This window comes from Glandiceps talaboti, chromosome 3, assembly GCF_964340395.1.
Source record: "Glandiceps talaboti chromosome 3, keGlaTala1.1, whole genome shotgun sequence".
NCBI lineage: Eukaryota > Metazoa > Hemichordata > Enteropneusta > Spengelidae > Glandiceps > Glandiceps talaboti.
The window spans coordinates 18,512,417-18,529,208 of record NC_135551.1 but is presented as its reverse complement, the minus strand read 5'-3'; the positions used below and the strand labels follow the sequence as shown (position 1 = coordinate 18,529,208).

General features: G+C 36.6%; 1 protein-coding gene across 1 annotated transcript; it reads right to left on the bottom strand.

Annotated features, from left to right (window-relative positions):
* Positions 1 to 382: 382 nt before the first annotated feature.
* On the bottom strand, positions 383 to 16,352 carry LOC144454040 (uncharacterized). Its single transcript, XM_078145453.1, has 3 exons — positions 15,974 to 16,352; positions 5,324 to 5,463; positions 383 to 4,412 (listed from the first exon to the last, which is right to left on the bottom strand). The coding sequence occupies exons 2-3, from the start codon at positions 5,436 to 5,438 to the stop codon at positions 4,249 to 4,251; spliced, it is 279 nt and encodes a 92-aa protein (XP_078001579.1). The 5' UTR covers positions 5,439 to 5,463; positions 15,974 to 16,352; the 3' UTR covers positions 383 to 4,248.
* Between the last annotated feature and the right edge of the window lie 440 nt (positions 16,353 to 16,792).

The following is a 16,792-nucleotide window of genomic DNA, read 5'->3' as shown; positions in this document are numbered from 1 at the left end:
TGTACTTGTATGTCGCACACTGGATGTAATCTGATATCACTGCTAGATGTGGTGACATTCATCTCTTCGTAAGGTGCACTTCCACGAAGCGCACCCGAGTGGCAAAGTGATGAGGAGTGAGTGATTTGTCACAAACACCATTCATGTACTTCGCTGCTCAGGGCGCATTTCGTGCACAATACAGAGAGACGAATGTCACAAAGTGAAGTCTGGCAGCAAGCCTAGATAAAATCTTCCTATCCATGTTAATAACAAATTGAAACTATAGAGTTCCAAATTAGACAGCATGATGTCTACCACAACATGTTTTGTTACAAATTAAATAAAACAAAATAGAGACACTGAGCGTGCAAACATATAAAATGATACATTTTATTCTCGCTGTTGAATGAAACAAGGAAGATTCAAACACGAAATTGTTTATTTGTGTTCATGGTGACATAAATGTAACATTTCACGTGTGTGTGCTAATAGTGTCTGTATCATTTTGTTTGTTTAAAATGTGGCAAAAACAACGTTGTAATGCCTAACTGAAACTATAGTCACTCTGGTTTGGTAGTAAAATAAATAAAAGCCACTCTGAATTTCTTTCCAAAATGTTTATTTCTCTAGAACTTACATGGCATTATATTTAACATTAAACGTGTATAAAAATGTTAGATGTTTTATCAATGGTTTACAAAAAAAAAAAAAAAAAGAGTTTAGTGGCCCAATAGTTACAACTACAACAGCTGCCTGTTTTTTATTTTCATGTTGTGTTCACTGAAGTGTGTTTGACTATACTACTGATAAGTCATCCTTTTACAGTGTAGTCCTGCTTGTAAATGGTGTATGGGACTTGCTGTACCTAAGCAACACTTCTGTGTCTCCCCCAGGTGTTTATTGAATATAGACTTCACCTGACTTACCAAATGGTGAACTCCTCAAGGAGAAGGATATCATTAGGGTTGAGTCCTGACTTACTCTGTCTGCAAGCAGGGCTAGTTACAGTGTTTGCAAAGCTTCACATGGTATTTGCTTTGCAGCCAGACAAATAGATGAATGTTTGTCTGTTTATGTACAGAGCAAATGTTACAATAATTCTGTAAATATCCTACAAATTTACATGTCATCCATAAAAAGACAGTTTATTCATACTAGAAATCAAACCAATATACACAGCGCTGTTAGTGATTGATGAGTAGACAGGTACTTCAGCTAGTCAGAATGATTTCCAGTAAATGTTTTATGCATTTTGTTTCAGTGGGTAAATATTAACAGCGCTAGCCAAATGTTATGGCAATTTGGACCTTACTGTAGTCTTGGTTACTGGTTACCCATAGACTCTCTGCCCCTCAGTGTGAACCATCAGTGCAGACCATCTTTGATGAAGCCGTATAGCCGAGACTAGCCTTAAAGTAGCCATATGAATGGCAAATATTATTGTATGTACAATAACAAACTTTTTTAACCTTTATGTTTTGTCATTTATTGAGTTACATACATGGATTGGTCATTGCTGTATCATATTGTTTTCGACTCTCCATTGGTTTGTAAAGCTGCACCTAGTGGAATCAATCTAATCTAATCTAATCTAATCTAATCTAATCTAATCTAGTACAGCATTCTGTGATAAATTTATAATTACCCCCCAATAGCTGTATTAATCCAGTAATCTACGCCGGACTTACAGTCAAAGTTGAAGGTGGTGTTACCATTAGCATAATTTGCATATCAAAGACATGGTTTAGGAAGAAGATGTTTTTCATGAAGTACCCAATCCAACTGGCCATTCCAGACTGCAAACAGGAAATTGACAATAAAGTGACCGCGCTCAAATTGGGGTATCATCACCTCAGAGTACCGAGCTTTTTCCCTTGGTATTTTGTAGGAGTGTAACTCAGGGATGTTTTTCGTATTGTTCAGACATAGAGGAAAGGCAGCAGTGCTCTATGATTAACCATGGAAATATAAACACAGGTTATACGTACATGGATACACCAAGTAACCTATACCATGTATACCCCCAAAGGTACACACAGGCAGGAAGTAGAGCGCCACCATGGCAAATTTTGGAAAGGCGTATTACAAGTGCCTGCCAATGTGTGATGGATTACTACTGTTGTCTAGCATGTTGTCTAGTTAGATTTTTACTAGATTAGGACACTGGAAGAGATCTTCAGATTTAAAAGCCAGTGGGTAGTCTCTAGACAAGTCATACACAATCTCACAGAAACAACTGTACACGTTCAAGGAAAGTTCTGTAGACCCTTTACAATTATGAAACATGACAGGTTCCTGAAAGCTGTGCTCAGAGTATCAAAAAATAAATAAGTAAATATTTCAGAGAACAAAAACGTTACATCAAAATACATAATATGTGTCAAAAAAATCATATTTCAACATTTCTTCAGCACACAGCCTTTTGGCTTGATAGAAATACCTGTTATCAATGAATTGTTAAAAAAGATGGGAGTAGCAAACTATTTTAAAATATTACTAAATTCAGCTCATAATTCTTTTCTTTTTTGTTTACATCAAAAATGTTTTGTTCTTAGGCTAAATAAAATATACATTAATAATACTGGCGTAAAATACATACTTATATCAAAAAGCTCAGCTGAAGTTATCATTTTCCAAACAAACTACATCATGTACATAAAATGTGAAAATGTAAACAAAGGCATACAGAAAATCTGCCGTAGATGTCGCTCTTTCAACGCCACTGCGTCTCTTCCTCTTACTTAGTTCGCCTTGTTCAGTTTCATAGTGAAACAATAGCAAAATTAAAAGGTTTCAATAATTATTCATGTTGTTTTAAAGAGATAAAAATTAAAATAAACTCATTGGACAGGAAGGCACGGTATTTAAAATGACGATAAAATGTATATTTCAACGAAGTAAAACAAGACTTTTTTCGGGTGATTGAAATCTCCCGCAAATGGACATGTTGAACTGATGTCGCTTGAAAGTTATCAGCCATTTGAATAAAGAAAATGATGTCTTACGTTGTGTACAGTATCAGTATATTCATATAAGGCTAGTGTGTATGTTAGTTGTATGGTAACCATAGACCCTACATGTGTAGGGTCTATGTAGTAACTAAGCTATAGGTGTATTTTAATTTGCATCAGAAACGGCACTTTCGAAATGAAACTTTACAGCAAAGAGAGAAGATAATTATACTTAAAATAGGAACGAAATAAAGATTCATGGACAGCACATAATTTAGTGCAACTCCGTAGTACAAAAAAATACTTAGTATCTATTTTCTAGGCTAAATGCTATCAGATAAAGTCGAGACTTGACCTTCGGATTCAGCGTCAAATTGGAGCCGCGACTAAAGAGCGCCCTCGACGACAAACCTCACAGGGTTCACATTGTACTACATCATTGAGAAATCGAAATAATGCATGGATCGAATATTGTGCCAGTCTATTTGTTTGTAAACACTCATCTCTGCTACCCCATCCCACGGCCCGCTCCTATTTTTATAGAACATGCTACTAAAAACAAAAACGTCTTTGAAATGATAATCATGGAAACAAAACACATAATATTAAAAAGTTGTCTTTATAATAAAAATGTGGTTACCACATTTATGAAAAAAAAAGACGCTGCTCTACTTCATATTTCATACCAAAACTGTGTATAGTTGTGAAGAATGGTCTCAGAGCAGCCATTTACTTTGTGTTTTAATGGCCTTGCATATCCGACTTGTCACAATCCAAATGAATGTTATACTATACGTCCCGTTTTAATATCGAAGACCGCCCCCTTGCGTTGAGTTCAGAAGATGGATCCGGTACCCTGCATTGAAAGTTACATTCGATGAAAAGTGCACTTTTGGTAATTTTGGATAGAAAAGAATACTAACTTCTTGAATCGATAAATATACTTAATAATGGTGTATATTTCATGAATTGTACTATTTTTCCCGTGCTTATTAATTTGTTTCAAATTTTTTTTTTTGTAATAAAATAATTTCGGAAAAGATGTGATCTGCCATCTGAAAAAAAAGTCACCATTTGAAACCGAATGTTTGAGACTTCCAAGTTACTTCGCATGTTAATATACTAAGGTGTTTGAAGTTATAACCAAATATACATTCTAGTATAATAGTTGTTTATACAACTGCTGAGGTTTTTTTTCCTTCAAATCTCAAAAATCCAAAATTTGATTAATGTTTTACCACCCACACGGGTGTTATTGATACGTCGTTGTTTCTATACTTCGAAGCAGCAATACATGCAACACGAAATTCTGTTATCAGTTTCGGTTAGCTGCCGTCAACTGCATACTCCCTGCTATGATGGCCAGTGGAACTGTAACCCAGCCAATGATGATGGAATAACCGAATTTGTAATCATCGATCACGGCGTTAGTAGCTCTCTCAACTGCATACCATATCGTACCAGTGGCCACCGCAGAAGCTGTAGAAAAAAAAATTAAAAGACTTTATAGAAGATACACAAGAGATAATAAACTTTAACAAATTATACATTGTCTATGTCATCGACTTGCTTAGGATAATCAAGTTTACCGGTAAAAAAATGTGAAATACTGATCAGATAGGTGTATGTATTAACTGGAGTATTTATGTGTTGTATGTTCGATACGTAAGTCAAAATGCAACAAGTCTCTCTCTCTCTCTCTCTCTCTCTCTCTCTCTCTCTCTCTCTCTCTCTCTCTCTCTCTCTCTCTCTCTCTCTCTCTCTCTCTCTCTCTCTCTCTCTCTCTCTCTCTCTCTCCCTCCCTCCCTCCCTCCCTCCCTCCCTCCCTCCCTCCCTCCTCCCCTCCCTCTCCCTCCCTCCCTCCCTCCCTCCCTCCCTCCCTCCCTCCCTCTCTCTCTCTCTCTCTCTCTCTCTCTCTCTCTCTCTCTCTCTCTCTCTCTCTCTCTCTCTCTCTCTCTCTCTCTCTCTCTCTCTCTCTCTCTCTCTCTCTCTGTGCCAACAATATCTCAAGATCATTTATGACTGATATAAGTCATGCACTATAAATTTAGAGTGGAAAGATCAACAGGGGATAGGACGTCTTGCAGCTTGTTTATTCATCACATGACGGTGTAGATATCGGATATATGGACTAAATATGGTATTCATTCCATACTATGACTGGATTTGACAACGTAGTGAAATACATAGATCAATTACTTGCCAAAAGAACTTACAAAATGTATATCAGTTATGTCTTATTGCGAATCTGTTTTTAAAAAAATAAATAAATAAATAAATTGGTACGTGCAATATGTGCGGAATAAGCACTGTCGGAGTTGACAGCTTATACGTATCTATAGGGCGCCCGCTATCGGCTAATAAGTAGAACACAATTGGACGTGACTAACCTGAAAGAATGATAAGAATGCCACCTATTTTGACCTTGGTGGCGCCAAATGACTGGATGAGACCCACTAGAGTAATGATGATAGCGACCAATCCAACGAAACTTGCTCCTACCATACATCTCTGGCGATATGGAGAAATGCTGGATGGAAAATTGAAGACAAATAAAAAAATAATTAGATATTTGCCAACCCCTCCAACGTACGATATATCTGGACAGCTGCATAAATACTTTATCAGACGATCAATACCTATGTTGATATATATTGAACGATCCAAAGCCGATGAATGGGCGCCATTATATAAATAATGTTCAATGTGCATACAGCAGCTATGCTGATTTCTGGCTAATTTGTAACATAAATAAATACTAATGACCTTCGAATCTTACATGCACACATTGTATTGATAGATTACTTTGGTACGGAGAAGAGAATCTCATCTCAACTAAATCCAATAATCATACGGTCAAAACTATTTACATAACTCAATGACGTTGACAAGTCTTCCAAACAAGTTACGTTTTAGGCAATGTGACCCTCTTCTAGTAAATACCCCCTCCACATAATATGAACAGATGAATAAACAGACGTGTATAAACATAGTCGAAAACCACAGCCTTTTTACGGCACCGTCAAATATTTTGTGCGGAAGAAATGTCAGCTCTGGTTTGCGATAATGATGTATAAACAGATGAAGTGATTCTTACAGCAAGGAATTCCAAGTCACGTTAAATTTGATGGATTAGTGCGATTACAAGTGAGAAATATTTGCTATTGTCATAACCACATTTAGTTGTTCGCCTTACCTCAGAGCCTCAGGACTTATATATTATGGAAAAAGAATGCAATCAAAAATGCGTTTAAAAAGGGGCACAACTTGAGCTGAGTTTGTTTATGTTTTTAAAGGTTCATTTTGCTGCAGCTTTACTCTCTCATTGATTTAATCACAACTTACAATTGTGGAAATAGTAAAGTATATAGTATAGTATAGTATAGTATAGTATAGTATAGTATAGTATAGTATAGTATAGTATAGTATAGTATAGTATAGTATAGTATAGTATAGTATAGTATAGTATAGTATAGTATAGTATAGTATAGTATAGTATAGTATAGTATACTAAAGTATAGTACACAGGGGCGTGTAATATTTCATAGATTGTTGTTTTCTTATTGTTTAGAATGCCGTTTTCTTAGGAAAATATCGTACGAATCTTGCTGCTACAAATGTATCAATCTCTATACTACTAAGAAATATTCTCTTCCCTTTACATGTAGGAATATATAGTAATCAAAAGGTTGTTATATTTAGTCTGTAGACCTGGAAAACAACAATCTATGAAATATTACACGCCCCTGTGGTACAGTATAGTATAGTACAGTATAGTATAGTATAGTATAGTACAGTACAGTACAGTACAGTATAGTATAGTATAGTATAGTATAGTATAGTATAGTATAGTATAGTATAGTATAGTATAGTATAGTATAGTATAGTAAAGTAAAGTATATTACAGTATAGTATAGTATAGTACAGTACAGTATAGTATAGTATAGTATAGTATAGTATAGTATAGTATAGTATAGTATAGTATAGTATAGTATAGTATAGTAAAGTATAGTACAGTATAGTATAGTGTAGTATAGTATAGTGTAGTATAGTATAGTATAGTATAGTATAGTATAGTATAGTATAGTATAGTACAGTACAGTACAGTACAGTACAGTACAGTATAGTACAGTACAGTATAGTGCAGTACAGTACAATACAGTACAGTACAATACAGTACAGTACAGTACAGTACAGTATAGTAGTATTGTATAGTATATTAAAGTCAAAAATAACATACAAAAACAAAAACAATAGCTAATTATAAATATATATAAAACACGAAACTTCAGTATACGTATGCTAAAATACCACTCTGAGGATTACATCATCAACAACGCTAGAGGGCGATCGCTAATGCTACCAAAGACACACATCTACATCATTATATTATATTAGAATTAGTTAAAGCAGTGCATGCAATGGGATGTGTATGTATAAAGTGAGCACTGGTGTAAACACAATCTCGTAAACTCAAGTGTTGTCATTTGAATTACATTATCCGATGATACAAACACTGTGTACACATAAAGTATACATGGTCGTATATTTTTTATGTAATGGGGAACATATGTTCATTATTTCGGCATAAAACTACGTTCACTATTTTAATCTCTGACTTACCAAGATAAGTTATTTTTAAAAAAACTTATACAAAAAAACAACTCAAGGCAAGGAAACCGGAAGTGGTTGTGGGAGGATACCGACCGGAAACGATTGTATCGATAGATAGTGTGTTTCATCATTTAGTGTTTGTCACATGAGAGTAACCTAAACCTGAGGAAAACCATAGGGGGTGGAGGGAGGGGGACGGGGGTGGGGGTGGGGGGTGGGTGAAACGTTGACATTATCTTGAAGTCTTATGATAATTACATGTATGAGAGCACTCTACGAATACAAACATATCACCATGTCAAAAATACTTTAAAGTGTGTACGCTGTAATGATGTAAACATACGCATGCCACTGTGCGTGTTTCGAATATCTTCACATGATAGTTGAGTGTGTGTATAGTCTGTAAATGTACGTATGCCATATAAAATCACCAATGACATCACAGATACTGACAGCTATCGGGAGTGAAGTAGTATACAAGGAGGCCATCCAAGAAAACCAAGAGTAACGAAGAAGCAACCATTTTCATTGGTAATGACTACAAATATGTCAGCGTATTGGCACAGGCGTAGCTCAGAGACTTGGTTTTCAGGTTTGGCAATTATAGTGTACAATCGTGAACACCAAGTTCATAGCACAGTGATACGTATTATTGCTTAGATTGTTGTTTTCCTAAGAAAATATTATACGAATTCGAACCATGCTACTACAAATGCACCAATATACTCTCGATACTAGTTTTCCATAAAGGTAGGGGAAATACCAACCTAGCTTTAGACAAGTAAACGCTACAATCTTAGAAATACTATGCGCCCCTATGGTTTCTAGGTTAGCAAAGACGATATTTACAATTCGGTATTTACAATTCGGATTCCTAACCATAGCCGTACAACGCTATAACAGACAAATTGTGTTTTTTCCCGTGATGAATGTAACTGAATCTCAGAATGGGGCGAATACATGACAACGATTACTGTACTGTGCCCCTGGTATTTGTATGACACATTTTGTAATTTGATCACCACCGATAATGAAAATATCTGACGAGAGAAATTCTCCTAGCTATACTGAACAACAATCCACTTACTGAACTATTGACGAATACATGAAGAATGTAATTAAATAAATACATAAATAAATACATATTCACAGATACATACATATATTACACGTATGGGGGAGAGAGAGAGAGAGAGAGAGAGAGAGAGAGAGAGAGAGAGAGAGAGAGAGAGAGAGAGAGAGAGAGAGAGAGAGAGAGAGAGAGAGAGAGAGATAGGGAGAGAGAGAGAGACAGATAGACAGACAGACAGACAGAGACAGAGACAGAGTTTTACACAAGTACGAGCCAGTACTGATTACTTTTGTGGAAGTCATAAACTCTCCATCTCAGTCTACTATGGGCGTGGCCCCTACGTACCCTGAGTCATAGTAAGATCACAGGCACTCGAACCAATCTGTATGATTTTTATATTTTTTTTAAAAAGATAGTAAATAAGACAAGGTATGAAAGTCCGACGAGCCAAACGAGCAACCGACAGTTTGCAATTAAAACACCCAACGATTTCAACGAAATATTACGATAATCAAACTGCCAGTATGATTTATTTATTTACTATACAGATTGATTCGAGATCCTGTGGTAAAGATAATCTTACATTTCATAGAGTTTTACAAACTGTGCAATGTCTGTCCATACTTCAAAACAGTCTTTATATGTTGTTTTGAAAGTTTACCCTGCCAGGTTATTGGTGTCGATTTCAATAACTGTGTTGTACTTATCGTTTTCAACATGGCAAGGGGTCACTTTAGGTTAACAAAACATCGTCTTGTGGTTTCAGTAAATGTTTGCAATGTTTGTTTTCAAATCCGACCACACGGCACACACACCCTTTGAGAATTTGAATGATATCAACATGAAAAAAAGAATCAACAGATGCCGAGGCATGTACTACTCCCAGACTGTGTTTCTCTGCAGTATATCGCTTCTGAACGGGATCGATCGCGAGTTTTAAAGATAATAAAAGTTTATCTCAGTCTATCGACATTAGTAGAATCTACAGAGTTAAATGTGGTATTATACAAGGTAAGAATAGAATAATAACCATTACTGATGGATGATACAAATAAATACTATGACTATGTTATAGGGTCCAACTCAACTCCCATCCATATTGACCCCGAGCTTGAATACAATGAGTATTCAAATATCTTTTAAAAATGTCAGTGAACTATTTACTTTCTTGCAAACTACAATTTGATGAGACACACACACACACACACACACACACACACACACACACACACACACACACACACACAGACAGAGCCAGCGAGAGAGTGGTGGGAGATGGATGGATGAGTGAGTGAGTGAGTGAGTGAGTGAGTGAGTGAGTGAGTGAGTGAGTGAGTGAGTGAAAGACAGAGACCGACAGACAGGCAGGCAGACAGACAGAGGCAGAGATAGAGACAGAGACAGAGACGCTAGAAAGACAGACAGGGACAGATAGAGATAGGACGAGACAGACAGAAGGACGAGACAGACAGACAGACAGACAGATATACAGACAGAGACAGAGACAGAGGCAGAGACAGACGCTAGAAAGACAGACAGAGGCAGAGAGAGATATGACGAGACAAACAGAAGGACCAGACAGACAGACAGACAGACAGACAGACAGACAGACAGACAGACAGACAGACAGACAGGCAGGTACAGAGCGAATGAGGTCTAGCTGCAGTCTGGTTGTACAACCATGTTATTATTTTTTGTGTTCATTTATAGTAACAAAATGTCGACTTTCATATACTTCGGAAGTGAAAGCTAAAAATATATATCATATGTTTCAATCCCGCAGTGAAACGGGTGGGGTAGCTTTCTACGTCCTGCTGTGTAACCTTGTTATCACGTGCATATGGGTCATGTAATGTCACTGTAACTGATAGTAGCCTAATATTTCGCGGTGAGAGGAGAGGATTTGCGCGATAACAGAAACAAGTGTAATTTACCCCTTTCATATATAGTTACCTAAATACGTCAATATTATCGATATTATCGACATTTTATTGAATTCTGATAGAAACATTCTGAGACATATTTCGGGTAACAAGTGTCTGTGCTTCCACCCCCCTCTCTCTCTCTCTCTCTCTCTCTCTCTCTCTCTCTCTCTCTCTCTCTCTCTCTCTCTCTCTCTCTCTCTCTCTCTCTCTGCAATTTTACAAATTTGAAGCTATTAAAATCTATAGTTATGTGTTCATGTCAATATAATCGAAGCTTTCACTGACATGATTGTATCACGTTAATAAAATGACATGTCTAAAATAGCCTTACTTAAAGTTGAATTATCTTCCAATACGCATGCGCGTGTCCGAGTGAACTGCTTTCAATAATAATAATAATAATAATATTTATTTCTTATATAGCGCATTACATAATTGCATACAAATCTCAATGCGCTTCACATGATAAAAATACACATTATATGATTGGAGAATAAAAAAATTAAACTATAAAAAACGGTTTAATAAAACTGACACATTGTGTCAACCATGAATAAAATACTTTCATTGAGCCATGCTGGAGAAATATGTTTTTCGAAAGAGGTGTGTTTTGACTTGTGGTTTGAAAGAAGACAGAGAAGGTGCATTGCGAATAGACGAATCCAGAGAGTTCCACAGCCTGGGAGCAGCGACTGAAAAGCGCGTATGCCATAATCCTTTCTTGGCAAACAAGTTTCGATCACAACATTGAATATGGCTTATGTGTATGTTGTCAGAAAAACTCTTTCGTAAATCACGTGCACATAATCACGTCCCTAGTTACTGTCTATGTTTTCATAGCGTGGGACCCCGTGAAACAGACACTGATCAGACGCCTGTGCCTCAACCTGGTGGACATGAGAAACAATAATTGACGAACAGAGACAAGAGTGCACCATTGTGACCGGAGTCTGCGTACGACTAGGTATTTAACCGGGCCTTGCTGTGAAAACTGTGCAGAATAATTTGTATATTTGAAATAGTTCGACTTCTTACATAGACAGCATGTATCTCTGGAGTGGAGTATGTTACAATTTCTTTAGTAATTGGGAATCATGACAGCTCCTGGACTCTAGTCGACAACAAGTTGATGTGGCCGGCCACGTACACCGTCTCTGCTTAATTGATTTATCTTTATACTGTGACGTCACTGACGTGGATAGATTTTTCAAACGTAGCTGTACAGTGTTTCTCAAAATAAATTATCAAAAGTAACAAATCTATTTCCTGTTTGTATTTTATATATATATAAATGATTGTATAGAATAAATAACAACTACACAAACAACTGTATTGTTCCGTTTACCTTACTTTTTTCCTAGCAATTTATTGAGTTACAGAAAAAATATTTTGGAGAATCAATTATTATCAAAATTATCACAATATGGTGACGTCATTACTCTCCAGAATAAAACGTGCTTCAAAAGATACTTGAATTGCACATTATTAATAGTTTAATATACGTGGGAAGTACATTTGCGGTTAATTCAAACTGTTTTGAAACTGTGGATGACTTGTGTGTAGTTTGAGAAAAATATCTCGAAAATCAGAAGTAATAAACACTAACATAACAATGGAGATATCACTACCAAGAAAATAAAATTATTTTGAAAGGTCCTTAAGCAACAAAACAAAAGCAGGCGGCGGCGGCGGCGGCAACAACAACAACAACAACAACAACAACAACAACAACAACAACAACGTCAACATCATCATCGTCGTCGTCATCATCATCATCATCATCATCATCATCATCATCATCATCATCATCATCATCATCATCATCATCATCATCAGCAACAACAACAACAAAAACATTTTTATTCAGCCAAACTCTAAGATAGCATATGCAATTGCATGCGTGCGTAGGACTACCGTTTCGTTAACTTTCAGTTAATTAATTTTAGCAGGCCGTGTTAAAGTGTGGAATAACTGACACTTTGACATTTATGTAACCCACTGATGTCTCGTGACAAGTAAACAACTTCGATTGTTTACATTAACATTATCAGCAACAGTGTCCTAAGGCAACTGACTCAACATTCTCTTCCGATAATTTTCATCCATCCTTGCAAGCCGCGTATCAAATGTCCGCAAAGTATGATGACAACCATTGACCCGTGAAACATGTGAAATTTCACCGTGAATTCAACCTCGTTCGCGTTGAGAAATATAACGGAGTGAACATGTCCTCGCAAAATGTTCCATTGTCTGCTGCATTCGACCATTTTATGCAATTAATTAAGTGCGTTGAAATAATTAAAATGAAAACACCTTATTATGGTATATCGATCAAGCATAACTAATAATGAAATTCTACAATTTCATTATAATATCCTATTGACCTAAATTATATTTCCCAGTTCTTTATTTTGTAAAATCGTCTACTGAAAACATGTCCTCAAGACGGACAACCATATCAATTAATGTTGTAGAACCTCGCCCGACTGACGAATTCGAGGTGTCAACTTTCATTTGTCAAATTAGCATATAATGACTCACACACAATTTAGTGGGGTCAGCCACAAGCCATAAGAAGTCGAATTTTTGTTCTACGTCTTCCTCCATGATAAAAATGAACGCCTCGCAGTGATAAAAAATGTCACTGTATGTATGTACACACGAACATGCCCATGACCTTAAGTTCAATGCTGTTCATATGTCATCGATTTACCATCGATTTACCCCGTTTTATACTTTCTACAGAATTTTGTTTTCGTTTGCTTGTTTTCTTCATTCATGCGTCATTAAAATACATTATGATATATATTCCGATTATGACCAATGGTCGTTTGTGATTTATTGTTTGAAGACAGCGAAGAACTATGTAGGCCCAAATCTATGGAGCTCCCTTACCATTCTATGTACGTAACTGTGACAGGGCTGGTGAATTTTAAACAGCGCATGCTCAGTACTGGGAGCACTTATTACTGTACACTACACTACACTACACTACACTACACTACACTACACTACACTACACTACACTACACTACACTACACGTTATTACCCCCACAACACTAGAGGGCTCTATGTTCACTCTTCCGGTTTTCATTGTACAATAGATATATTTTGAAAATGAAAGAAAAGTAACAAATAAACTAATAAAGTTACAGAGTTTGCCACTTTAATGACACCTAAAATCTAATTTCCTCAGTAATTCATAAATGTCATTAAAACCGTGACCGGAGTGAGGTGAGGAAATTATATACTTAGACTGAACCACCACGTAAATGATGTTAATTAATTATAAACACAATACGGACGGATGTACAGTTTAAACGCGATCTGAACAAAATTTCATTGTATTTGCTGGACAAATTGATATCGAGAGAAACGAGGAGTTACACCTAAAGACAAGGGAAAAGTCCTGTCAAACTTACTGGTAACTTCAAAGACTGTAACACGTTCCCTCTCTTATCGCGCAGAAACACACACAAAAAATGTAGCACCGTTGCCGTAAAAAGGGTCGGTTGTCTTACGACGATGGTTCTACAAGATTAAATGCCTGTTGCTGTTGTATTCGACCTCAGATCACTTTAATAGTGGTCTGAGATGCGACTAACAAAGAAGTGTAATTTTGTCTCTAATATGATTTCTGGTCTATTTTTTTCCCTTTTATCATTGAACTGTAGCAACGTTCTCTACTTCTGAAACGGAAATGCCTAACATAATTAAGAACAGTACGACTTTTTACAACCGAGTTTGTTTGGTCAACCCATTCTTGTACTACATTATATTCTTCAACAAAAAGTCTGTTCGAAATATAAGCACTTACTATTTAATATATCGACAAGAGTTATTAATATGATCATTGAACAAAATGAAAATTATGAAAATGAAATAAGTAAAGGTGTTTTCCTTTCCTTCTGACATTTGTCGTTCTTACAGTGTAAAATAAAGCGGTGATGTACTGTTACAGCACTACAGTAACTATTGTTTATTTGTGTATATATATATATATTTTTAATTAATTGTGTCCATTTCGGTGATACAAGAGAGAGAGAGAGAGAGAGAGAGAGAGAGAGAGAGAGAGAGAGAGAGAGAGAGAGAGAGAGAGAGAGAGAGAGAGAGAGAGAGAGAGAGAGCAGAAAAATGCATTTACAGTGTTCAAAAATCTCACAAAAAACGGAAAGACTATACTTTTAACAGATCATGAAGCTAAGTTTGAACACTTGTTGAAATCGGTGTGTAGTTTCTTATTTTGTAGTGCACTACACTGCTATTTCGTTACAGGTGTAATTTCTAGCCCTGATATTCGGCAATCTGTTTCTATTTTGGTATTTCTCAACGCCTAGCTTAACGGCTGTATATTATATTCCATATATATATTAGTCACGGTATTAAACATAGATATAAAGACATACACAATGTCATATATGAACACGTACATTCACACACACACACACACACACACACACACACACACACACACACACACACAATATAATCATATAACCTTGTGTCTGTCTATCTATGTATGTATGTATGTATGTATGTATGTGTGTGTGTGTGTATGTATGTATGTATGTATGTATGTATGTATGTATGTATGTATGTGTGTGTGTGTGTATGTATGTATGTATGTATGTCTGAGATAAAAATCAATTTTCACTTTTCGACGATGATTTTCTTGGGGAATTGGAGCACTAGTGTGAATCATCATGAAGAATGAAACTTTTTTTTTTATCAGTGGAATATCTCAGCTCTTATTACCACAAACATAAAAAATATTAAATTTGGCCAAGCTAGGGATATGTCTCGGCAGTTCAGATCATTATTTGAGACACCGCCCTTGATTTCTTTGTATTGACAGACTGTAGTTAGACTCTGGTAGTATATAAATGTGTATCGTTCATGTTGCCATGGTGACCAACCCATACTCATGCTTGATATTTTAAAGATAATATAGTGCATACGTACGTCACACTTCTTACTTGTCCTTGTCTAGACTACGCAGGCCTATATAAATGGGGACTGTGTAGGAAGGCAGGCCAGTGTTAAAACCATGATATGGCCGTGAAAAGGTTAGCGTTGTTGTTTCCAGACTGGTTCGGGTTCGTTTTCCGGGCAATGGAATATATGTTGAGACGTAATTCGACTGATTGTTGCGTGCACTGCAGATGTTCACTCCTTTACCTTTCTAGGCCCGTTCACTTGTTCTCATGACTAATAACGCTGAGTGACACACAAACATTAATCGAAGCATGCTGTGCATTCAGTATTCTATCGACGAGAGAAATACTAAGAGCATGGCATAAAACTGAAATTTCAAACTTATATATATGAAACTACATGGATAACAGTTCTGTACTGTCGTCTGCAACTTAACCGCTCTACATTTAAGCCATTGACACTTCAGTAATATGCATTAAGAATGAAAACTTACCAGGTTGGTCTTTCATTCCTATATCATTGCAATCGCCATTAAAAAGGGTGAAACAATCTCGCCATAGACCCCAAGTTTCGTGGATGTTGGGGTATTGAAACCAGTAATCGGTGACCGTACAACATATATAGCCCGCAACAACGGCGAGAGTTAGAATAAACCCAAGAATGGGAACGCAAGCCACCATAATTCAACCTTGTGAGTAAATATAGATGAATGGTTGAAGGCGTCGCGTCGAGCACAGCCAGAGAGCGTCAAGCTATGATAAATTATGACGATGTGTCGTTGACCACTCACAACATTGCATGTACGTATATATGCTTCGTCGTAAGTCCTTTCACGGCACGGGTGTGTCGCTTTCTAATACGTACTGTAAGTGACCTCAATAAAAGTCCGGATCCGAGTCTGCGTGAACTTTGCTCGCACTCTCTACCTCCATACATATATAACGGAAAACCTGCACACAAAACTGCCCTTATCTTACACCATTATGCGGATGATAGAAAAGGTGGCCCTCATCGTCCAAGTAAGAAGATGCGATTGTTGTAAGGGAGAGTTATGTTATAATTTTGTCTGTCTGTCTGTCTGTCTGTCTGTCTGTCTGTCTGTCTGTCTGTCTGTCTGTCTGTCTGTCTGTCTGTCTGTCTGTCTGTTTGTTCAAATTCAATTTGGTACATACGTTAACCATACCAAAGCACATGTGTCCTATGAAGTTTGTTGATGTAGCTTATAGTTTTGATGAATAATTTGCATATTTAATGAGTTTCGGTAATTAGGCTATATCTTAAAAATGCAAGCTTCAAATTTCAAAGTTTTAAA

Excerpts from the sequence above, each read along its gene's own strand:
- LOC144454040 (XM_078145453.1), bottom strand. The coding sequence starts at position 5,438 with ATGGTAGGAGCAAGTTTCGTTGGATTGGTCGCTATCATCATTACTCTA. Across the intron at positions 4,413-5,323 it reads CATTCTTATCATTCTTTCAG|CTTCTGCGGTGGCCACTGGT; the intron begins GTTAGTCACGTC and ends TTTTTTCTACAG.